This window comes from Pipistrellus hanaki (genome assembly GCF_964339955.1).
Source record: "Pipistrellus hanaki genome assembly, chromosome: 14".
Taxonomy (NCBI): Eukaryota; Metazoa; Chordata; class Mammalia; order Chiroptera; family Vespertilionidae; genus Pipistrellus; species Pipistrellus hanaki.
In genome coordinates, this window is record NC_140516.1 from 15,208,203 (window position 1) to 15,233,903 (window position 25,701).

General features: G+C 39.3%; 1 protein-coding gene across 3 annotated transcripts in view; it reads right to left on the minus strand.

Moving 5' to 3' along the window:
• Positions 1-25,701, minus strand: part of MCU (mitochondrial calcium uniporter) — a 179,703-nt gene that overhangs the window by 36,571 nt on the left and 117,431 nt on the right. For all 3 annotated transcript variants that reach the window (XM_084904979.1, XM_084904977.1, XM_084904978.1), the window contains one exon: positions 12,139-12,205. In XM_084904979.1, the coding sequence (XP_084761105.1) occupies positions 12,139-12,205 (67 nt within the window). The remainder of the gene's footprint in view (positions 1-12,138; positions 12,206-25,701) is intronic.

The following is a 25,701-nucleotide window of genomic DNA, read 5'->3' on the forward strand; positions in this document are numbered from 1 at the left end:
GGCTGGTGCTCTATCCACTGAGCCAAACCATCTAGGGCATGTGGGCCCTTTTTTATCCACAAAACTAATTAATATGTGGTTATGAGGCTTAAATGATAAAAATTTTGAAAACAAAGTTATAAATCATTTTTTAATATATGGTATTATTAGTCCTATGTGAAAGTTGTATAACCTATGTACCTTTTGTAATTCTGGTACTTTTAAAATCAGTTTATGAAAATAATCCTATGTAAAATGAGAGGAATATGCTAATTATCCGTTACGCCCTGAGGCATAATGACAGACCGTGTAACCACCTGATCAGGGAATCTGCAGGAGGGTGGGGCAGCGAACTACAAGTGGGCAGCAGAGAGCTACAGGATGGGGCAGGGCAGCAAGCTATGGGGAGTGGAAGGGGGTGAGGAGAGTTACAGGAGGGCGGGGCAATGGGCGGAGAGCTACAGGAGGGTGGCAGCGACCTACTGGCGCATGGATTCGTGTGCAGGGCTACTAGTTTCTCACAAATGTCAACAAAGCATTTGTGTGGAGTAAGTGCCATCCCCTCCCTTCCTCCTATCCATGTACTCACTCTACTGAGAATTAAAGATTTTATTTTGCTTTTGTAAAAATGAAACCCTATAATAATATAGTGCTCTAGCCCCTTTTTCTTTATAAGAATACTGCTTTGGATGGTGCTGTTGTGAAGTAACTTCATTAAATTAGACCCCACTTTAATTTTTGGGTGGTGAAAAATACAATACAATCTGAAATAGTGACAGTGCAGTAGAACTATTATGGGTCTTGGAAACTCAGATTTGGTAGTATTTAAGTTCTACCATAGGAGCCACATTGAATCACCAAACATATTTCTGATTACTGAGTATAATACGAATATCTCAGTTTCCTTCTCTATATTGCAGGGATTCTAATATTTCACAATATTCAATGAGAATATACGAAAATGCCTGCTATAATAGTTTCTCTTGCTTTTTCTAAAATCTAAAGTCTTAAAACCGAAAGACTAAAATCAAATACCACATCCATGAGAAACTTTCCAATCATGCCTTTAAATTTCAAGACAACAAAAATTACTTATTCCACTGAAGGCAAAAAAGGTTGAGAGTATAAATTATGCAAACCAATTCTGTGTTCCTTAGTATTTTTGGATAATTTACCTCTTTGAGAATCTGATAAAGGTATAGATTCCCTCCTTACCCCTATTTCCTAAAAATTTCATACAATCTTACCTAATAATAGATAAACATGTAAATTGACCAGATCTCTGCTATACCCACAGCCAATCAGAGTGAGTATGCAAATTAGAAAGCCAAAGATGGCAGCTGCCCAGCTGCTCCAGGCACAGAGTCTGCAGCAAAGACAAAGGCGGTATACTCTGGCAGGAGTGAAGGCCTGGGTCCTGGGTGCCGGAGGAAAACTGGTGCTGGAAGCCAAGGAAAGCAAGGCCTATTGCAAGAATCTCTTTGTGCAATGGGCCTCTAGTTTATACATAAAAGTTTTAGATACTATTTATTTTATTGCCTTGGAAATGGATTTCCTTTATAATGCCTGCTATGGACTGAACTGTGTCATAGTGTCCCTCCCCCCTAATTCATATGTTGAATCTCTAATTGCCAATGTGACTATCAGGATATAGGGTCTGTAAGAGGTATTTAAGATTAAATGAGGTCATAAAGATCAGGCCCTAAAATGACAGGACTATGGTTTTATAAGAAGGATAAGTGCTCTTCCCATTCCTCATTGTGAGAGGTGGCCATCTGCAAGCTAGGAATAGAATTCTTACCCTGATCTCAAGACTTCCAGCCTCCAGAACTGAGAGAAAATACATTTTTGTTCTTTAAGCCACACAGTCTATGGTATTTTGTTATGGCAGCCTGAGAGACTACTGTATTGCCATTTTTAAAAAATAAGTGTTTGTAAAATCTGAAGCACTTTTCTTCTTTTTAAAACAAAATTAATGGCTATTTCCTGTTTTTTAAAAACACAAAACAAGACTTCCATTAAAACAGAAAATAAGCTTTAATTTTATATAAAATAACATTTCAAGTACAATACTGCTATATTGCTTAGCTGGAATAAAGAAGTCACATAATGGGCCCAGATTTGGAATATGGTAACTTAAATATCATCTTTGATATCTAAAAGGTTGTGCCTTTCTGTTTTGATGAAAAGAAGTTGTGAAAACTTTGAGACTATAAGAAAAGTATGTGGTAAAAACATAATCACAGGCCCCATAGCTCACCCTCCTGTAGCTCTCTGCCCACTGCCCTGCCCTCCTATAACTTTCCTCGCCCCCCCCTCGCACCCCGCCCAGCTTGCTGCCTTGCCCCAATTCTAAGAATTCTCTAATACTCATAGAATTGAATTTATATCACTACTTTGATGCAATATCAAAATGAAAAGATTACAAATTCAAGTTTCAATTTCTGAGCAGAGATAGCTTTTAAGAGCTATGACATTTTTAATTCCTGCAGAGAAACTGACAAGGCTTTCCATTTATGACCAGCCTACAGAGAAACTTCGTCTAGCAGTTGGAAAATTTATATTGTCTATTTCTAATTACCCACTTCAGAGCTATAGCTTGTTTAAAATGGTTCACAATATTTCTACTCAATATTAACGACTGAAAGTCTTAAATTAGAAGACTATGCTCATTCATAAAGCCTCAAATATCCACAAATAATCAAGCCATAACTAAATTCTTTCTTGTATTAAACTTTTCCCTTTTTTAAATAGAAAAACTCCTATCCAACATTTAATCAAGCCAAGAAAATAATTCTATTTTGATTCTTTTTCTTATAAAATTTTTATCTCATGACAGTGATTACTTCTGTGATAACAGGCAAGGCTTCTTTTAGGGCTAATGGAAGAGTCTTAAATGCCAGTATGTATCAACTGGGGGAAAATGGGTGAAGTTCCTTTCCTCTCTGAGGCAATATACATATTCATGATACTAAGTGTGGAAGATGCATCATTTGTGTAAAGTAACAGGATCTTCCTCAGAGTAAAAAATATTTTTTTTCTGGTTGTTATTTTGGCAAAAAAAATTAACACTCTTTCAAAGATGGTGATAGTCACTAATGTTAACAGCCTTTCTAATTTCCATAAGAGAATCTCACATATTTAGGATTTTTTCCTTAACTGTGAAAAGTTGCTTATTGACAGATAAAAACTAGGAACTAATTCCTCAGAGCAATATCAATAGTTTCATCAAGTTGCATTGTGGAGAGAAATAGAATAGTTTGCAATTTCCTCAAAACTTATTTCAAAATATTGGAATAAATGTTGCAATCCTAGACTAGATGACATCATCTGATATTTGACATAAATTTGCTTCTATTCCAAACTAAGCCAGTTCAAATACTGTCAGTGCATAAAGCTTACATTTCAAGTGACTGGTTTTCTTGGCAATGATGGTCAATTATATAGAATCATTTAAAAAGGGAGGGGGATATTTTTGTGATGGAACAAGTTCAATAACATTCTGGTAGTTTTAAATCGAAACTTCTACTTCTAAAAAAATGCAAACTGTAGAATATATTTCAAAATTAGAAAAATACAAGGTGTTTCAGTTATTCCAACTTCATATTTAGGTTGGCGAGAACGCTGACATTAAAACACTGAAGTTTTGTGTTCCATCATTTTTGGAGTTTCATTTCTTTCTTTTTTTATTTTTAAGTTGAAATGAAAAATAGTAGTGGGATATGTTTGTGCCTTCAATATGATGTTGACAATAAATACAGAACTTACAACTGTGTACAAGAGTATGTCCATTAGTAACACAGCATAACAAAAAATTGTCTTCTCTTTCTTCTAAAATGATTTCAAAAGTAACAGGAAAACTTTGGAAAATATAAAGAACCCTTACAAATCAATACTAAGACAATAGTAATTTTTTTTGAATGGGCAAAAAATTTGGACACTTTACCTACAAAAATATTTGAATGGTTAATAAAACCTTAAAAAATGCTTATTAGTCATCCATGAAATGTAAATTAGAACCACAAGGAAAACAATCCACTAGAATGTCTATAATCAAGAAAATCGACCATATCAAGTGTTGGGGAAGATATGGGGAAACCAGGACACACATACCCTGCTGTTGGGAATGCAATGTGGTACAGCCACTTTGGAAAACAGTTTTATAATTTACTGAAGAGATAAGTATATACTTACCATATGACCCAGCCATTCCATTCCTAAGTATCTACCCAAGAAAAATGAAAACGTATGTCCATACAAAGATTATAAGCAAATGTTGATAGCAACATTATAGAAAACAACTGAAATGCTTTCCTTTTGGTAAGTGAATAAACAAAATGTGATATTTCCACGTACTCGATTACTACTCAGTGATATAAATAAAGAACTACAATATGTGCTACAATATGGGTAAACCTCAAAAGCATTAATATGTAAAAGTAGCTAGATGCAAAAAACTACATTTTGTATGAATCCACTTATATGACATTTTTAGGAAAGGTTTAACTATAGAGACAGAAAGTATATTAGTGGTTGCCTAGGATATATGGTGGGAGCAGGGACTGACTGCAAAACAGAAACAAAGGAACTTTTAGGGGTGAAGCACATAGTCTAAAGCCGGATTGTTATGATACTTACACAGTGATAGGTGACTTTTATGGTATGTAACATATATGTCAATAAAGCTTTTTAAAAACAGTAACGGGATAAAAATCAAAGAAAAAAATTAGGACAGGTATCTATTCCCCAAACTATCCATAGATCTTAGGTAAAGAATTTATAAGATCATCCATACTTGGATTGATTAAGTAGTTGAGTGTTTATTATTAAACAGGAATTTCCAATAACCCTTAATTACTACAAAATTATTTGCCTTCAAACAATTTTTGTAAAGAAATATTATATTTTTTGTTAAATACAAAATAATCACAACTCTGTAGCACAATTTAATACAGAAATAACTTAGTAGCATTACATTTCTGTACAGAAAAATGAAGGCAGTTGAAGAGGCTATTCTTGCTCTTACTATAGCTCACCTTTGGCGCTTTGTCTGTAGCTAAGGTGAAGATATGTTCTAACTTACGCTATTAAAAATCGTCAGGACAACTTTGATTGTCCCCTTTACACTGATGATAAATTACTCTCATTCTTTACTTCCATTAGTAAGAAAGGGAACCCCTAAAGGCTAATCATGCAATAGTAAACATTTCACAGCGAGCCATTTTACATTTGAGGATCTGGGGCACAGAAAATTAAAAGGAGAACTCCAAACCACACATTTTAGATTAGCTGTCTGTAACACTATCAAAACCACCCTTTAAGGAAAGAGTTTCTGGTAGGGAAGTACTATTTCTGTAGGCCAAGTGCACTTTTCTCCTGGAGGTGGTAAATAATACCTTCTCCCTTTCACAGATAAGAAAATACTTTTGAGACGTTAATTACCTTGCCTAAGGTTACAAGGTGCTTAAATGGTGGAAGTGGGATGTAAACCCAGCTCTGTTTTGCTCCAAAGCTCTTCTCTTACCTCTAAGCACAATCGTCCCCTGAAAGGGAACATGACTGCGTGTACAGGTATGTGCATGTGTACCTGTGTGCAATGTATCCAAAGAAGTTCTTGAGTTCGGGTCCATGAGACTAAGGATTCTATGAATTGGTTTAAGGTAGTCTGGTCACTAAGAAATTATATGTAAAATTTCCTATGTGTACTAGTATATATAAATTTTCTAGAGATAGAATCTAGAACCTACACCAGATCCTCAAAAATATTTATGGCACATACAAAAAACAAGAACCATTTAGATTTCTTTGGGAGGAAAGTTAGACATTTAAGATAATCTATATATTTATATCAGCTATCATTGTCATAATAGAAGATCTCCAAACATTATTTTTTTTTTTTTTCAAATCAATCTTTATTGTTCATATTATTACAAAGGTTCCTCATTTCTTCCCCCCTCCACCAGGTTCCCACCCCACCCTCCGCCCCCTCCCCATCCCCCATTGTCCTCATCCATAGGTGCACAGTTTATGTTCAGTCTCTTCCTCCCTCCCTTTCCCCGATAGTAAATCCCTTTTCAGATAGTAAATCTGTTACTTAGCATTATCTCATATCAATAATACCTCCACATGCCCAATGATACACTTCACACAAAAGACATTTCCAAATAGGTCAACCAGCCTCATCCAGGCCCCACCCAAGGCACTTACAGATCAACACCCCAGCGCTATACTAACTCAACACATCCAGATCTAAGCCTTCATCACTTGATTCAGCAGACCCTCAAGTTCCCGCAAAAGTTTCCAGCCATGTCTGAGAGGCAGCCGTGGGCAGGTACAGGCGAGGAGCGAGCTGTTTCGGGCCTGGCTGCTCCGGGCCTGGCCTCTGTTGCTCTGGTTCGTTCCACAACCAGCTGCTCCGGGTCTGGTCACTGCCGCTCCCGAACTAGTTGCTCTGGACTTGGCTGTTGCTGCTACAGGCCTGGCCGCACCCGACCCGGCTGCTCTGGGACCGGTTGCTCCGGTCCCGGCCGCTCCGGGCCTGGCTGCTCCCAGCCTGACAGCCGCTGCTCCGGGCCTGGCCGCTCCCAGCCTGGCAGCCGCTGCTCCTGGCCTGGCCGCACCAGACCCGGCTGCTCCGGGCCTGGCCGCTCCCAGCCTGGCAGCTGCTGCTCCAGGCCTGGCCGCACCAGACCCGGCTGCTCCGGGCCTGGCCGCTCCCAGCCTGGCCGCCGCTGCTCCGGGCCTGGCCGCACCAGACCCGGCTGCTCCGGGCCTGGCCGCTCCCAGCCTGGCAGCCGCTTCTCCAGGCCTGGCCACTCCCAGCCTGGCAGCCACTGCTCCGGGCCTGGCCGCACCAGACCCGGCTGCTCCGGGCCTGGCCGCTCCCAGCCTGGCAGCCGCTGCTCCGGGCCTGGCCGTACAAGACCCGGCTGCTCCGGGCCTGGCCGCTCCCAGCCTGGCAGCCACTGCTCCTGGCCTGGCCGCACCAGACCCGGCTGCTCCGGGCCTGGCCGCTCCCAGCCTGGCAGCTGCTGCTCCGGGCCTGGCCGCTCCCAGCCTGGCAGCCGCTGCTCCGGGCCTGGCCGCACCAGACCCGGCTGCTCCGGGCCTGGCCGCTCCCAGCCTGGCAGCCGCTGCTCCGGGCCTGGCCGCACCAGACCCGGCTGCTCCGGGCCTGGCCGCTCCCAGCCTGGCAGCCGCTGCTCCGGGCCTGGCCGCACCAGACCCGGCTGCTCCGGGCCTGGCCGCTCCCAGCCTGGCAGCTGCTGCTCCGGGCCTGGCCGCTCCCAGCCTGGCAGCCGCTGCTCCGGGCCTGGCCACACCAGACCCGGCTGCTCCGGACCTGGCTGCTCCCAGCCTGGCAGCTGCTGCTCCGGGCCTGGCCGCTCCTAGCCTGGCAGCCGCTGCTCCAGGCCTGGCCACACCAGACCCAGCTGCTCCGGGCCTGGCCGCTCCCAGCCTGGCCGCCGCTGCTCCGGGCCTGGCCGCACCTGACCCGGCTGCTCCGAGCCTGGCCGCTCCCAGCCTGGATTCTTCGTGGTTGTCTACTGCTGTTCTGGGCCTGGCTGCTCCCAACCCGGCTGCTCTGGGCCGGGCTTCTCCGGGCCCAGCCACTCCGTGTCTGGGTGTTCCTGGACTGGCCACCCTGGGCTTGGCCGCCTCTGCCTCAGGCCTGGCTGCCACTGCCCCAGGTCTGGCTGCTCCAGTGCTGGCCGTTGATGCTCTTGTTCTGGCTGCTGCTGTTCTGGGGCCTGGCCACTGCTGCTCCGGGCCCAGCTGCCACTGCCTTGTGCCTGGCCACTCTAGGCCTGGTCGCCGCTGTTCCAACATTCTGTCTCTTTTTTCTCTTCTTTTTTTTTTCTTTTTTTAAAAAAAACAACAAAACGCATTTATGTTGCAATGTTGGCTGGTGCGTTGAGTTCTGACTTAGTCTTTGATTTTTCAAGATCTTCTTTGTATTCTTTCTTAAGTAATTTTACTATCATTTGCTCTCACTTGATTTCTTCACATTGAGAACTTCTTTGGTTTCTTCCTCCTTGTCCTGGGAGCTCAGCAGGTTGGCCTGTGGCACCCCTTTGTTCTCCGCGGGCTCCCGCGCTGCTCCAGCCTGTTGCCGGGGTCGGCGCCGCCCAGGAAGCAGCCCCCGTCCTTGGCTCCGTTGCCAGCGCTCAGCAGTCGAAGGCTCAGGGGCACCCCCCCCACTGGGGGCCCCGTCGCCCGGCTCCTTGCTGGCGCCCAGCTGGCCGGTGTCCGGCAGGGGCTCCTGCTCCTCGTGGCGTTCCTCCAGTCTGGAGCTTTCTTTCTCCCTCCCACTAGGGGAGTCCAGGATCAGAGTCAACAGACTGTCCTCTGCGCACAGTGTGCGCGACTCCGGGGGCTCGGCCTTTCGCCGCGCTCCCAGGACTCCACCTCACAGCCCCGTCTCCCCCTGCCCGAGCCTGGGTCCCCAGGGACTGGCCCAGACCTGGAGTTCGGGGAGGTCTGGACTGAGGCTCAGAGCTGCCGCCGGAGGCTTTGTTTCTTCCGGCTAGGGTAATCCAGCATCAGAGTCAACATTCAGTCCTCTGCGCGCCATGTGCGCGCGACTCCGGGGGCCCCGCATTTCGCCGTCCCCCGGGATTGTCTCCCCCTGCCGGAGCCTGGGTCCCCAGGGTCTGGCACATAACTTGGGGCTCAGCGCTGCCGGTTCGGGGGTTCAGCCCAGGCTGGGGGTTCTATTTCCTTCCTGCTAGGGAACGCCAGGCAGCACCCAGCCCTCTCCTCCTCTCCGGCTGCGACCTCTCCGCGCGCGCGTGCGTGCGAGCGCGCAGCATGTCTCCGTACCTTAGGCTTTTTTTCAGCTCCTCTGATTTTCCTTCTGGTTTTCTCCCTCCTTCCTATTGTAGAGTTTTCAGTCAGTCGACTACCTGTAGCTCTGGGCAATGTCCACTCTACATTTTAGTTGTATTCCTTTGAAATTGTTGTGAGCTGCTGCGGCTAGGTGTATACCCGAGCAGCCATCTTGGATCCTCTCCAAACATTATTAATAAGCAATTACTAAGGGCAGTAAATATTAGGTATATATACTAAGTGTATAAATATACTGTATTTTTCGGACCATAAGACGCACTGGACCATAAGACGCACCAGTTTTTAGAGAAGGGAAATGAAGAAAAAAAGATTCTGAAACAAATAGTGTCCTAAAATATTTTATGTGCATTAAAACCCAACATCACAGTCATAAACACATGTAATCAACCCTGTAAAGTAAACAGCAGCATTTAGAAACATTTTAGAGCCGGGCAAGCACACAGAGACCACACAGAGCCGGGCAAGTAAAAAACCTTTTTTTTTACAGTATATGTGTAGGCTATATTTGGACCATAAGACGCAGGGACTTTTCCCCCCCACTTCTGGGGGAAAAAAAGTGCGTCTTATGGTCTGAAAAATACGGTAATAATTATGTAATGTGGTATTTTAGATTTTGTACTTTAAAACATTAGGGTCAAGCCCTCATTTGATAATAGAATATGACTCAGCAGCTCTGGCCAGTTTGGCTCAGTGAATAGAGCATTGGCCAGAGGACTGAAGGGTCTCGGGTTCGATTCCAGTCAAGGGCATGTAACTAAGTTGCAGACTCAATCCCCTGGTCGGAGTTTGTGCGGGAGGCAACCTATGAATGTGTCTCTCTCATATCAATGTTTCTCTCTGTCTCTCCTCCTCTCTTACACTCTCTCTAAAATAAATAAATAAATAAAATAATCAATGGAAAATATCCTTTGGTGAGGATTAAGAAAAAAGACCCAGCAGTTACAACAAAGAGCAATGAATGATGGCAGAACTGTTAACTACTGGTGGCTAAACTCTATTAAGTCACTGTGTATTAATGACAGAGTTTTTTCATATGCTATATTGACCCTAAGGTAAAATTAACTTAGAAGTACAAAATAAGAATGGTGAATAATTTGCTGGTAGTAAGAACACTGAGTTGCATTAAATCAAATACTTTTGTGCTTCTACTTCTTGATAACTAACATGAATTATTTTCTTATTGGCAGGAAATTTAGAAGTCACTCTGTTTAAAATTATGTATCCCTTTAGCTTTTTCTTTTTCTTTTTAAAAAAAATATATTTTTATTGAGTTTTACAGAAAGGAAGAGAGAGGAATAGAGAGTTAGAAACATCAATGAGAGAGAAACATCGACCAGCTGCCTCCTGCACACCCCCTACTGGAGATGTGCCTGCAACCAAGATACATGCCCTTGACCGGAATCGAACCTGGGACCTTTTAGTCCGCAGGCCGACACTCTATCCACTGAGCCAAACCCATTTTGGCTCCCTTTAGCTTTTGAAAATATTACCTTCAACCTCTCATGCAACATAGGGACAATCTACTAGTACTTATGTTCTGGGATAACATGCAGCCAGATGCCTCAGTATAACTGTGCCATTGTTGTATTATTGAAATACTTCCTTACAGATTGGCATATAGGATAATAATAGTCACCCCATTAAGTGGTAAAATTAATAATATAAATTTCAATATTAATTCGTTAGTTTAAGTTAATTGCCTCTGAATATCATAACAACCACTGGCAGATGACTATCCCGTTGTAGTGTAACTTAGTTGATATTGAATATACATAACTTATGGAATACATATTAATATATACTGACATATATAATAATGTCAGACAATATCATAAAACCTAGACAATTTTGAATGAAATGCTGTTAGTTCAGCAAAAGCTGAGAAGATTCAATATTCTGAACAAATTTTACACATTGAGAGAAGTTCTCTCTTTATTGATGTTACCTGTAGTGGTGATGAAGGTAATAGGACCTGGGAGTGGTGCTGGCATAGATGTGGACAGCACCCATTTGGATGCTTAATGGGCCAAGACAGTGTTAAGGTTAAGAGTGACAGCTATTCACTGTTTTGGAGGGACTCAAGGAAGAAAAGAAGTAGGTGGTATGGGGAAGTGGCTTTATGGTCCAGTGCCTTTTGGCCATATGAGAAAAACTGGCATCTACATACTGAGTTTTGACTGGGGTCAATATACCTACCTGTCCTCAGCTGTAACAAAGCGTTGAATGCTGCTTTTTAATTTATATACGAATATTACTTTGTCAGTTCTTGATGTTTCTAAGAGATAGGATAAAGAAAGCCAGCTACTATTTTCCTGATTTTGATTCTGGCCTATTTTTCCTTTCAACCTTTTCATATTATAATACAAATGAGTAATCACAAATGGATATTTCCTCCAAGTTTAGATAATTTAGCAAAAAAATGAACACATATATTCAGATAACTAAACAGCTTTGGGGGCGTGGTGTCTGAAAACACTGCAAATATCAATACTGATTAAACACAGGGGATCATAGGAGTTCACAGTTGATCTGGAATCCTTACAAATTTGCAGAGTACTCTTTCAATGGTTGCTCTACCAAAGAATCAATGCTTATAAGGTTGAAATTAGAGTTCTATCAAACTAAGCTTTACACAGAGGAAATATATTTAACAGCCAATCTTAAGCAAATAATCTAAACTGTCAGTGTACAATATTGGGTAAGAGAAATGACAAAAAGAGTAGTAAACATATCTCCTCTAAACAACCAAAACTTAGATCCTGTTGCCAGTTTGCAGCATCATAGACATTTACAAAGGACCATATACAGTCCTCAAGCATCTGTTCATTCTTTTCCACACCAAAGAAGGTATTACAGCTTTGAGCCTAAAGGAAGAAAAATACAAGGGGGGAGGGGTCTCAGACTTTCAGTTGCTTCCCTGTAGGCTCAGATACTGCAAAGGGGCTGGAGTTTTTTTTAGTATTACCCTTATCTGAAGACCCAATGGTTAAGAAATACCAAAGATGGTGCTTCTGTGAGCTTCACATTAACTATGTCCCCAGTTTAAAAGAAAAACAAAACAAAACAAAACAAAACAAAACAAAACAACTGAGACAGTAATATTCCATATCCATGAAAATTAATGGGCCTATTAGTTCCTCATACTGATTTCTCATCTAAATTCATTAGATCCTCTTTCAGATTTAATTTCTCTTCTTTAGGACCCTCTTTATTTCTATGACTCCAAGCAAATTTTAAGTAAAGGAGTATATAGTTGACTTTAGGGGGACAAATATATTAGACATAAGAAATGGATTTGCCAAAACTCACCATCAGAGGGCACAACAGTACTGCAATAAACAACACCCAAATTCTGCCAAGAAAGCCTTTGGTGCACCTAGAAAATACAAAGATACACCTCAAGTCAGGACAGATAACAAATGTTTTATGCATCTGTGAGCATACATAATAACAGCATTTTGAGTATTTAAGTAATATGTATTCTTTGTAGAAAAGTTAAAAAAATACAGATAAAAGAAACTAAAAATCTCTCAAACTCCCAACATCCTAAGATAATAGTAATGAACATTTTGGTTTGTTTTCAAGATTTTATACAAACACATTTATATACACCCATTACACAAATTGTTTTTCATCTACTTTTAAAAACACTTAATATTGGCTTTAAGTGCTATCAAGTATAAACTATACTTTCCTGCCTCCTCTTCTTACTGATTTTAAGACCTGCATTTCTATCACGTCTCTTACTAGGAATCATCAGTTATTAAGTAGTTATATCATGAATTTACTGTTGTTGGGTAAACATTTGATCTTTCGATTCACTCCCCTTAAAAAAATAGACTTGGTCAGGCAACTTCATTCCTGAATCCTTAATCATCACCATCTTTTGCTGCTAGAAGGAAAACATATATGCCTTTATTACTTCCTCAAAGAGTAGTGTCATAGTGCATTAAATCTGAAGTTTAGGTTCTCACATTAAACTAAGCTTCAAAAAGAGTAATGGATTTGTTTCTGACTTGCCATTTGCTTAATTTATCCCCTTGTACCTTTTATTTTCCCAGCTCCAAAAAATAATAAAGAAGGAAGGGGGGCAGGAAGGCATTAATTGACTAAAATCATGTATTAGCCGCAGACCCAAATATATTCCACTCCATCAGCCCAAAGAAAACATTTAGGACTCTACAACAACACATGCCTTGACAAAGCTATAGCGTATATCAGACTTTACATCCTTCATGTGAATATCCTAACTCCTACCTCCTTCCAGTTTAAGAGAGCATGCAGAAATGTGAGGTTGGCGTTTATTTTAAAACTAGAGGCCCGATGCACTACATTTGTGCAAGGGGCTTGGCCCTCGCAGGCCAGGCTTCCTCCAGAAAGTTATCCAGATGGTTGTCTGGATGGTCTGTTCAGTCTAATTAGCATATTAGCTCTTTATTATATAGGACTAGAGACCTGATGCACAAAATTCATACATGGGTAGGGTCCCTAGGCCTTGCTGGTGATCAGGGCCAATATGTGGGGTGACCAGTGGGGCGATTGGACCCCCACTGGCACCTGCCTTGGCCGGCCTAGCAACGCCTTCTCGCTGGCCCCGCGCCCCACCCTGCCACCTGTTGCGTCCCTCTGCTTGGCTGGCGTGGGTCCTGCAGGCTGGGGCCATTTTAAAACAGGAAGTCCTTGGTTCTCCATGATTTTACAAATTATCCTCAACAACAATAAAATATGTTTCTGGGAGCACATAATTAGATATATTATGTGCCCCACACATAAGAGCTTATGAATATTGTTTGTTAAGATGCTATAGAATATGGGTGAGCAGACCAGCCACCAGTTTTCATAGATAAAGTTTTACTGGGAACCTAACAAAGTCCATTCATTTATTTGTGAACTATAGTTCATTCATCTACTTTCACACTACAACAGAACTGAGTAGCTCTGTAGTTACAGGAGAGCCAATTAGATGCAACGGAGACTGTATGGCCCAAAAAGCCTAAAATATTTACTAACTTGCCCTTTAAGAGAAATGTAAGTGCTCAAGGCTAAAGAGACATCAATGTTCTAAATTATTCTACCACAACTATCCTAGATTGAATCTATTTCATTGTTTAAATTGTATACTCAATAAATCTTAGGAATACAGGAAGCTTTTAATAAATACTTGACTGATGCTAAAAGTGTTCAAGTATGTCAAGAAGTTAAAAACATTCAGGCAATGGCATGTATTGCTCACATATTTAAATCTTATAGGCAGAGAACAAGATTAAAGTTAAGAAAATAAATATTCAGAATGACAGAAATCATGAGGGGAAAAAATGAAAATCTCTAGGATTGATACTGCCAACACAGGCCCTTGGAAAGGAAATACAAGTTTATACTTTTGGTATGAGATAGTCCACATCTTGGAGAAATAAGTAACTTAAGAACTTCTAGGAGCCAAAACCGGTTTGGCTCAGTGGATAGAGCATTGGCCTGTGGACTCAAGGGTCCCAGGTTCGATTCCAGTCAAGGACATGTACCTTGGTTGTGGGCACATACCCAGTAGGGAATGTGCAGGAGGCAGCTAATCGATGTTTCTTTCTCATCGATGTTTCTAACTCTATTCCTCTCCCTTCCTCTCTGTAAAAAAAATCAATAAAATATATTAAAAAAAAAAAAAAAGAACTTTAGGGAAAACAGGGTTTTGCAGTTAAATGAAAGTACAACTTCTGTCCTAGTATTACAATAATTTCCCCGGGAGAAACCAAGATGGTGGCATAGGTAAATGCCTAACTGCAGCCTCGCACAACAATTTCAATAAAATACAACTAAAATACAAAATGGACATTATCCAGAACTACAGGAAAGTTGACTGACTGGAAATTATACAACTAGAAAGAAAAAGAAAACCAGAAGGAAAATCAGAGGAGCTGTAAAAGCCTAAGGTGCGGAGACATGGTGTGTGCATAGGGAGAGGACTGAGCTGGAGAGGAGGGGGTGGCTGAGTGCCTGGCATAACCTAGTGGGAAGGAGATAAAAGCTCCGGACTGAGCCCCAGTTCCAACTGCACGGAATCCAGTTCTAGGCCAGACCCTGGGGACCCAGGCTCATATGAAGGGAATCTGGGTTGAAGGCGGAAATTCAGGGGAGTGGCGAAAGGCAGAGTCCTGGAGGCGTGCACATTGCGCACAGAGGACGGACTATTGATTGTGCCGCTGGATTGCCCTAGTGGGAAGGAGACAAAAGCTCCGGACTGCACTGAACCCCAGTTCCGGGCTCATTGGGGGAGAGACTAGACTGTCTGGTAGTGGGCAAAACTCAAGGGCACCTTTCTCTCAGAGGTGCTTGCAGCAAGTACCAAAGCAGCAAGTACCGAAGGATACTGAGGAACACTGAGACTCAGGAACCTCAGTTCCTGGTGGGGCTGACAGGAAGCCAAGGCTGTAGGCTCCACCCTGAAACTCCGCCCCATCCAGGCTGAGCACAGAGGCTTTTGCAATTTTCCAAGTCTAGTTGAATAAGGCTGTCTCCCGGCATAGACACAGCTGATCCTCACAGCCAATTGGCCTAGAGGTCAGTTCCTCCTAGTGATACCAACAATAATCAAGACTTAACTACAATAAGACTGTACACACAGTCCACAAATGGGTGCACCAAGAGTGTCCACCTCAGGTAACTTGTAGGCTGACCCACTGAACCATATAGGACACCTTAACACACAGTTACCCTACCAACTCAGGGAAGCTGTGAAAATGCTGAGACAAGGAAACAGATCACAAACGAAAGAAATGGAGGACAAGTGACTGGATATAGAGTTAAAAACCACGGTTATAAGGTTTTTCAAGAATTTCCTAAAAAAGGCTGATAAAATAAACGAGACATATGAGGATACGAAAAAGAGATCAACTAGAAATAAAAAGGGATCAACTAGAAATAAAGAATACATTGTCTGAAATAAAAAAAATATTATACAGAGTCCTAAAAACAGAATGGAAGATCACAAGAATCAAGTCAAAGATTTGGAACATGAAGAGCCAGAAGACACTCCTCCACAGAAGCAAGAAGACAAGAGAATCCAGAAAGTTGAAGATAATGTAAGAAACCTCTGGGATAACTTCAAGCGAACCAACATCAGAATTATGGGGATCCCAGAAGAAGAGAGAGAGCAAGATAGTGAAAACATATTAGAAGAAATAGTGACAGAAAACTTCCCCCACCTGGGGAAAGAATTAGACTTACAAGTCCAGGAAGCGCACAGAACCCCAAACAAAAGTAATCTAAAGAGGACCACACCAAGACACATCATAATTAAAATTCCAAGAGCAAAAGACAAAGAGAGAATATTAAAAGCAGCAAGAGAAAAGCAGGTAGTTACCTAAAAAGGAGCACCCATACGATTGTCAGCTGATTTCTCAACAGAAACCATGCAGGCCAGACGGGAATGGCAAGAAATATTCAAGGTGTTGAATAGCAAGAACCTATAGCCAAAAATACTCTACCCAGCAAAGCTATCACTCAGAATCGAAGGCCAGATAAAGAGCTTCACTAATAAAAAAAAAAAAAAGCTAAAGGAGTTCATCACCGTCAAACCAGAATTATATGAATTGCTGAAGGGGGTTCTTTAGGAAGAGGAAGAAAATAAAGATAAAAATTATGAACAACAAATACATAAATATCAACAAGTGAATCTAAAAACCAAGGAAATTAAAAAAAAAATCTGATGAACAATATTAACTGTTGAATATAATAGAATCAGAGGTATGGAAGGGGAGTGGACTGACGATTCTCGGGGAAAAGGGGAGTGGGGGGGTGCGGGAAGAGACTGAACATAAACTGTGCACCTATGGATAAGGACAATGGGGGGGTAGGGAAAGGGCAGAGGATGGGATGGGAACCTGGTGGAGGGGAGCAATAGAGGGGGGAAAAAGAGGAACGTTTGTAATAATATGAACAATAAAGATTTATTTAAAAAAATAATTTCCCTTACATCTTAACTCCAGGAGAAGAAAAATAACTTGTGTTAACTATAGAGTTTTGTGTCCATTGGTTGTACTTATATGCATGTACACAAGTCCTTTGGTTGATCTTACTATAAAACACTGTAATTTTATTTTCCCACGTCGTAAGATTCACGCTAATAACAAAAATCAAACTTTAGTGGTAGTATAAAAATATATTTTATACACTCAGAACAAATTGTTAAATTCAAGTCAAAACTTACTTTAAAATTCTTTACTTGAATCATAAATTGTACAACTTCCAGGCAATGGAAGCTAAAGAGAAAATAAACAAATGGGACTACATCAAAATAAAAAGCTTTTTTACAGCAAAAGAAACCATCAACAAAACAACAAAAAAGCCCACTGTATGGGAGAACATATTTGCAAATGTTATTAAAGGTTTAATCTCCAACATCTATAGACAGTTTATACAACTAAGTAAAAGGAAAATGAACGATCCAATTAAAAAATGGGCAATGGACCTAAATAGAATATTTTCAAAAGAAGACAGAAGGAAGGCCAAGAGGCACATGAAAACCTGCTCAAAGTTACTAATTATCTGAGAGATGCAAATCAAAACAACAATGCGGTTCCATCTCACAGCTGTCAGAATGGCCAACATCAACAAATCAACAAATGACAAGTGTTGGTGAGGATGCGGAGAAAAAGGAACCCTCGTGCACTGCTGGTGGGAATTCCGCAGACTGGTGCAGCCACTGTGGAGAACAGTATGGAGTTTCCTCAAAAAACTGAAAATGGAACTCCCATTTGACCCAGTAATCCCACTCCTAGGAATATATCCCAAGAAACTAGAAACACCAATCAGAAAGGATATATGCACCCCTATGTTCATAGCAGCACAATCTACAATAGCTAGAATTTGGAAACAGCCTAGGTGCCCGTCAGCAGAGGATTGGATAAAAAAAACTATGGTACATCTACACAATGGAATACTATGCTGCCATAAAAAAGAAGGAATTCTCATCATTTGCAGCAACCTGGATAGAATTAGAGAACATCATGCTGAGTGAAATAAGCCAGTCAATGAAAGAGAAATAACACATGACCTCACTCATTTATGGATATTAAAGAACATTATAAACTGATGATCCAAAAGACAGATATAAAGACAGTAAAGCAACAAGCAGACTGTCAAATTACAGCCAGGAGGGTAGGGATATCTGGGGGAGGTAAGAGATAAACCAAAGGACTTGTGTACATGCATATAAGTACAACCAATGGACACAAAACTCTGGGGAGGGAAGGTATGTATTGGAGGGGGGGACAATGTTAAAATATGCACACAGATAATAATTTAATAAAAATATTTAAAAAAAAAATAAATTGTACAACTTCCCCTACTCTCACTTTTCATTATTCAGAAGAGCAAACTCAGCAATATATTCCTGCCAGCAACTTCAGAAGACTAAAGTCTAAATAATTTGCCAATACCCCCAAAATATTCATAGACAGTTAGACATTAGACTAAGTAGGGAAAAATAGAAAAAAGAAATAATAAGGTAGTTCCTTATTAACCCAGCTCCCTTATTTAAGAAAATATTGGGAACTAATTTCATAGCAAATGAATATTTATTAGCTGTGTCACACTATATCAAATAATACATACTAACTATATCAAACAGCTTTAAATGAAATAACTATATTTATATTTTTGTCAATGGCTAGAACCTTGTTAAAGACAGCTTCAGCCGAAACCGGTTTGGCTTAGTGGATAGAGCGTCAGCCTGCGGACTGAGGGGTCCCGGGTTCGATTCCGGTCATGGGCATGTATATTGGTTGCAGGCACATCCCCAGTAGGGGTGTGTAGGAGGCAGCTGGCTGATGTTTCTCTCTCATAGATGTTTCTAGCTTTCTATCCCTCTCCTTTCCTCTTTGTGAAAAATCAATAATATATATATATATATATTTATATTTTAAAAAAGACAGCTTCATTATACCACAAATTATATTATATTGTTCTGTGACATTTCCCTTAGTATAATATGAAATGCTTATGAGAATGGATCCTTTCAATATATGTTCCAAAAGTTTCTTTTTGAAGTCCAGATGATCTATATTTCAACAACTTTGCCAAACCCCCCAGAATCCAGTGTTTATAAGCATACTAGGATTAACAGTGTAAAACTATTTCAATTGGTATATAAAACAGATTCTACAATATGGCATTGTTTTGTCCATATCCTTGACATGATACAATTGTTGAAGCATCATATCAGAAACAAATTTTCACTAGTTTGACTCTATCAATATACTAAAATAAGCACTGTGGCTTCAAACCCTTAAGATCTGATATCGGGAGAAAACACTAAAGTTAAAAGACTTGGGTCCAGTTCCAATTTACAATCTTGAATTTCAACCCTAAGTCTCAGTTTCCCCATCTACTAAGTTAAAAACATCAGCAATGATAGCATAATTGACTAGGTCACAAGGCTGATATCATATAAGGACAAGTGACAATATAAATATAATATCTGAATGACAAAACATTCTACCAAAATGTCAGATATCAGAAAACATAATTTCAAAACAAATCTTCAATTTACTTAAGAAACTGACTCTTATTGCAAAGAATTTAATAAGTATAATACATCTCAAAAGCCACAACAATTCCTAAACAAAGAAATATTATACAATAGAAACTACTTATGATGTGAAAGGTAAAAACCTAAGGTATTAAAAAGAGTCTTTTCAGATAGCACTACAAACATTTCAAGGATTAGACTAGATGTAGGACATATTTTATTCTCCTTTTAATAATTGACCAGGGAAACAAAGTTTCTGATACAGTTTAAGTGAAGGTGGTATTTATTACAGTTTAATATTAGAAGATTATTTTCAGCCCTGACCAGGTAGCTCAGTTCGTTACAGCATCATCCCAATATAGTATGTCAAGGTTGCAGGGTGGATGCCTGGTCAGGGAACATATAAGAATTAACCAATGAATGTGTAAATAAGTGGAACAACAAATGATATTTCCCTCTTTCTCCCTTCCTCTAAGATCAATTAATAAAAATTTTAAAAAGAAAATAGTTTTCTCCTTGAATATATTATTTAAAATTATCACTACATTTTTAAAAAAATATATATTTTATTGATTTTTTACAGAGAGGAAGGGAGAGAGATAGAGAGCTAGAAACGTCGATGAGAGAGAAACATTAATCAGCTGCCTCTTGCACACTCCCTCCTGGGGATGTGCCCGCAACCAAGGTACATGCCCTTGACTGGAATCGAACCCGGGACCCTTCAGTCCGCAGACCGACGCTCTACCACTGAGCCAAACTGGCTTCGGCTATCACTACATTTTATTAGAACATGGATAACATTTTCCCTAGAAAATATAGTTACTTTATAATGAAAGTCATAATTCAATTTATATACTTTCAATATCTAAGAGAATTTCACATCTATAAAACAAAGCAATATGAAGGACATTTTGTTGCATCTTTCAACATCAGTTTTCTAATCAGAAGATCAAGTCAAACTTCCAAATTATCAACAAAGTTATTTAAAAATTAATATTTGTCCACCAAACTCATAGTACTTTGAAGGTCTAGTAAGATAATACATATAAAATATACAAGGCAAGAATTTACATATAATTCTTCACCACTGCTGATCTAGCAATAGACTAAAATACTCAAAACACTCAAACCTTAACTGTGAGTTATGTAGCATACCTATGAATTGGTAAAATGTCATTTTTATCCTAATAAATACAAACATTTATCCATTTAATAGTATTGAGAAATTCACTTTAAATTCTCACTAAAGCAAATTCTCTTACATTAGGTTTTGAAATCAATAATAGATTCTAAGATTGCAGATTAGTGTTATTTCTAATATATCACTACTTATAAAGTTAAGATAACTTAGTATAAATTAACTTGATGGATAAATAATGTTTCTATTTCAGATTTTGTTATTACGCCAAAGTTACAACCTATGGTTTATATTGTGTGAAAACCAGAATCAAAATCTAAAGCTTCATAGTGTAGTCTAGACCCCTAGTTATCAGAGGCAATTCTACATCTACATGTGGAATATGTTTATATCCTGATTTTTGTTACATTTTCCTTAATGGACATACACAATTCTATTACTTGTATTCTGGGTTGAGATTTACAGCTGAGTTGGACTATTATGTTAGAAATGCAGACAGCATGTTCATTTTGTTTTTAATTGGGTAAAATAACTTACAATAAATGAAAAGGAACTCTGGAGCAAAACCAACTACTTTGCTGTTATTTTCTCTCTTTATGGTTTGTTCTTCTCATGGTATAAGCCCATTACACTTACACAACACATGGGAGATTGGAGAGTGATTTTTATAACAGCTGTCATGTCCCTCTCATTTCAGGGAAATGAAAAAGGCCTGTAGTTATTTATATTTATGAGTGGTAACTACATACTTTTTCATTATTAGCTAAAGCTGGGACAAAACTGAAAATCACACAAGCGCTACTTTTGCTCTGAAATTGTTTACTTTATTAATATAAGAAAGGTCTGAGATGACTTCTCTCCACTACTTCTTTATCCATTTTTATTTTATACTTAGCTAAGAAAAAAGTAAACAAGTCTGTAACTAAAAGGCAAAATAAAGAAGCAACGTGGGAATGTATATGAAACCTTCTATGTAATTTTTTCCCTTTATCATAGTTTTTCTATTGCATTTTAAAGTTTACAGAAAAATAAATCGTTTGTATTTTACTTAAAAAAAAAAAAAGACAGCCGAAACCGGTTTGGCTCAATGGATAGAGCGTCGGCTTGGGGACTGAAGGACCCGGGTTCGATTCCGGTCAAGGGCATGTACCTTGGTTGCGGGCATATCCCCAGTAGGGGGTGTGCAAGAGGCAGCTGATCGATGACTCTCTCTCATCGATGTTTCTAACTCTCTATCTCTCTCCCTTTCTCTCTGTACAAAATCAATAAAATATATTAAAAAAAAAAAAAAAGACAAGGATAGGACAGGGCATTTTGGGGTCAGTAGATATTATATTTATATCTATATGTATGTAGCAAGAATTATGTTTTTTTCCACTCTCAATTTTTATTTGGAAAAACTTTAAACCTACAGAAAAACTGCAGAAAGAATACAATGTATATAGTCTTATATTCCTCACCTAGATTCATCAGTCATTGATATTTTGCCACATATGCTTTATTTTTCTGTCTATACAGACTCATGTGTGTGTGTTTATATGTGTATGTATATGTATATGTATACAAACATACACACATACATACATATATACATATCATTCTTTATTTTCTGATCTATCATATTTGACAGTGTCATCATAATCCTTTTCCTCTAAATGCTTTAGCCATGTTTTTTTTTTTAAAAAAACATTAATGTTCTCCTGCTCTTGTACAAAATACAGAATCTGATTTTCCTTTTTACTGAATCCTGTCTATTACTTGTGTTTTATAAGCATTCGAGAACAAAGGAAGCAGTGAGGAGAATTATTAATAGCAGCCGCCCACTTCCTAAGTTATTCACCACTATGCATCTTCCAGAAAGCAAGTGTGAAAACGAAAGATAGAGGTTAATTTTCAAACCGACATAAATATAAAGTAACTGATAGACAAAGCCTCTGTACTATTAAAAGTAGACCCGATTTCTTGAGATATCACATACAGTTGAACTATTTTATAGACTTTTCAGAGTTAGAAATGGCTTTACAATGAATGTTGTATATAACCTGTTTATTTTACACACAAGTCAAGGCCACACAATGAGAGATGAGACTAGAACCCAGTTTTTCAAACTCTCAATACAATATTCTTTCTGTTGAGTCGTATTGTCTCATCACAAGTCTTACTTAGTTGCTTATACTGGGGTCTTGATAAATGAGAGGTAAAGTGTCTGAGACTACTACACCTAACTAACTAATGTAGCCATTGAGTCTCACCTGGATGAACTATAACTAAAGTCTCACACTTTAATGTGCATGTGAATTTCCCAGTGATCTTGTTAAAATGCAAATTGTGGCTCACTAAGTATGAAGTCAAACCTAAGAATCTGCGTTTACAACATGTTCATCTGATGCTGATGCTGCAGACCCCTGAACTACATTTTAAGGTGCAGTTATCTAAACAGGAACAGAAATCTTATAGCCCCAGGCACCAGCAAAGTAGAAAAAACTGTAAAATATTTTAGTTACATAAAATATAGAGAATAATATAACCTGTTTACTCACCATCAAAGCCAAAATAAAATATTTTTAAGGCTTTTATTTTCCTAACCTTTAGGCCACTTCAGAAAAGGGAGTTTTTAGCCCAATACATTAATTTGTAGATACATCTACTTATTTTCCTAATATTATTATGTCAACAAATACTGAGATTCCACAGACTTTAATGGTACTATGGAAGAAAATATAAATTCAGAAGATAAAAAGAACCATAGCCAAAATAAACGGTCAATTAAAAAAACCCACACCAATGATGTTCCATTTTTATTCTCAATAAAAACGTCTTTTAAACCAGCTACGTTTATTCGTTTAGTAAACACTTACTGAGAGTTCCCATTCCCATGTAGTTTATATTCTGATTTCATTCCCTTATATGCTGCTTTGAATTGTGCAAATGATTGTTGAAAGGTAAAAAGCTAGGTTTTATGAGACAGTGAATCCTTTAAAGTAAAGGTTTTGCATTTGGGTTTTTGTTATTCAAAAAGAATAACTAGCAGCATATTTAACTAGAGGCCTGGTGCATGAAAACTCATGCACTGGAAGGGGGTCCCTCAGCCCAGCCTGCCCCCTCTCATAGGACGGGAGCCCTCAAGGACATAAGGTGACCTGGCAATCAGGGGAAGGTGATGCCCCATCACACCTTTGCTGTTGCCACTGCTGGCAGTGCAAGCCGCGGCTGGCCCTGGTTACCTGAGCCTCGGAGAGCCCTGGGTGGTGGGGCAGCTGCCATCTTGAGGCTTGCCTGCACCTCGGGCCATCCCTGGGCAGCTAAGCAGCCAACATCTAAGGCTTGTCTGTGCCTCGGGCGTCAGCTGGGCAGCCGCCATCCGAGGCTTGCCCGTGCCTCAGGCCATCCTTGGGTGACTGGGGGACTCCAGAGGCAGGCACACAGAGCAGCTAGCCCGCCTAGAGGTGGGCCCAGCCTTGCTGCATGCCTGCTGCCTCTGGTGGAGCTGAGGGGACTGGGCACCGCCATCTTATGGCTGTGGGCACTGCCATCTTTAAGGGCAATACAGTCAATTAGCATATTCCCTTTTTATTAGATAGGATGGTCATCTTCATACAACAACTTTTACACCTACGGCAGCTAAATATAAAAAAATATTTAATATATATAAGAAAATTTGCACTTTGAATATCTCCTAAAATGCTTATAGAAATCATAATTACTTCCTTATTTCTCAGAATAGTTTAGTAATAAAATAATTCCCATGGAAGGGAAACTGGGTACAAAGTAAGATAACTCAAGTAAATATTTATTAAGCTTCTACTTTCTCCTCGTGCATGGTGGGGGAAGGGTGCCAATATATCAATATAAAGAAAGGCAGTCCTCAGAGAAATATTCTGAAGGGGAGGCTATATCCAAACATAATTAGAATACAGTGTAATAAATGGAAAGAGGTACAGGGGAAATCTAGATGATTGTAAAGGAAATGGAATTGGAGAATGCTAATATATTTTAAAATGATAAAAGAAACTATTAGAGTTAAGAATTTCTATAAAATAGAGGAATGAATAGATAACATGATAATGTAGAATCGGTTTGAAAGGGCATTCACTATAAAATTCTTTCAATTTTAATGTACATTTGAAAGTTTTCTTTTGAGATCATGAGTGAGATAAGGATATGGCTACCACCCATCACCATATCCTTATTTACTATTGGACCGTAAGTCCTAATCAGTGCAATAAGAAAGTAACACAGTTATGTAAACATCACCACAGTTTGTGTGTTTTTTATAACATTTTTATCACCCCCCAAACTTCATACCTACTAATTTCCTATTCCTCCCTATCTCCAACTCCTGACAACCACTAATCTCCTTTTTGTCTCTATGGATTTGCCTATTCTGGACATTTCATATAAATGTAACCATATAGTATGTTATTTTGTGACTAGTTTCTTTAACTTAGCATAATGTTTTCAAGGTTCAACTATGTTTTAGTATATATCAGTACTCCATTCCTTCTTATGGTCAAGTAATATTCCAGTGTATGGATATATGACATTTTATCCATTCATCAGTTGATAACCATCTGGGTTGTTTTCACTTTTTGGCTATTATGAATAAAGGTGATCTGAACACTTTTGTACAAGGTTTGGTGTAGACATGTGTTTTCATTTACCTCAGAGCAGAATTGTGAGATCATATGGGAAGTCGATATCTGAATTTCAGGAAATGGTGGAATAGTGGTTGCATTATTTTATGTTCTCACCAGCAATGTATAAGACTTTCAATATCTCTACATCTTCACTGACACTTATTATCTATTTTTTTTTTTTTATTATAGCCACCTGAGTGGATGTGAAGTGGTATTTCATTGTAGTTCTGCTTTCCATTTCTCTGATGACTAATGATATTGAGCATTTTTTTCATGTGCTTATTAGCCATTTATATATTTTATTTGAAGAACTATCTGTTAAGATCCTTTTTCTAAACAATTGGGTTATTTGTCTTTTTGAGTTTAGCATTGTTTTGGGTAAATTACATTATTCTAGAAATTTGTACATTTCATGTGAATTTTTAAATTTACTGGCATAAAGTTCAGAATAATCTCTTAATTTTTAATAACTATAGAGTTTATAATGATATTCCTTTTTTGTTCCTGATATTGGTAAATATGTCTACTTTTCTTCATAATCTGAGATAGTTTGGGCTATTTCTTCTTCGGTGCAC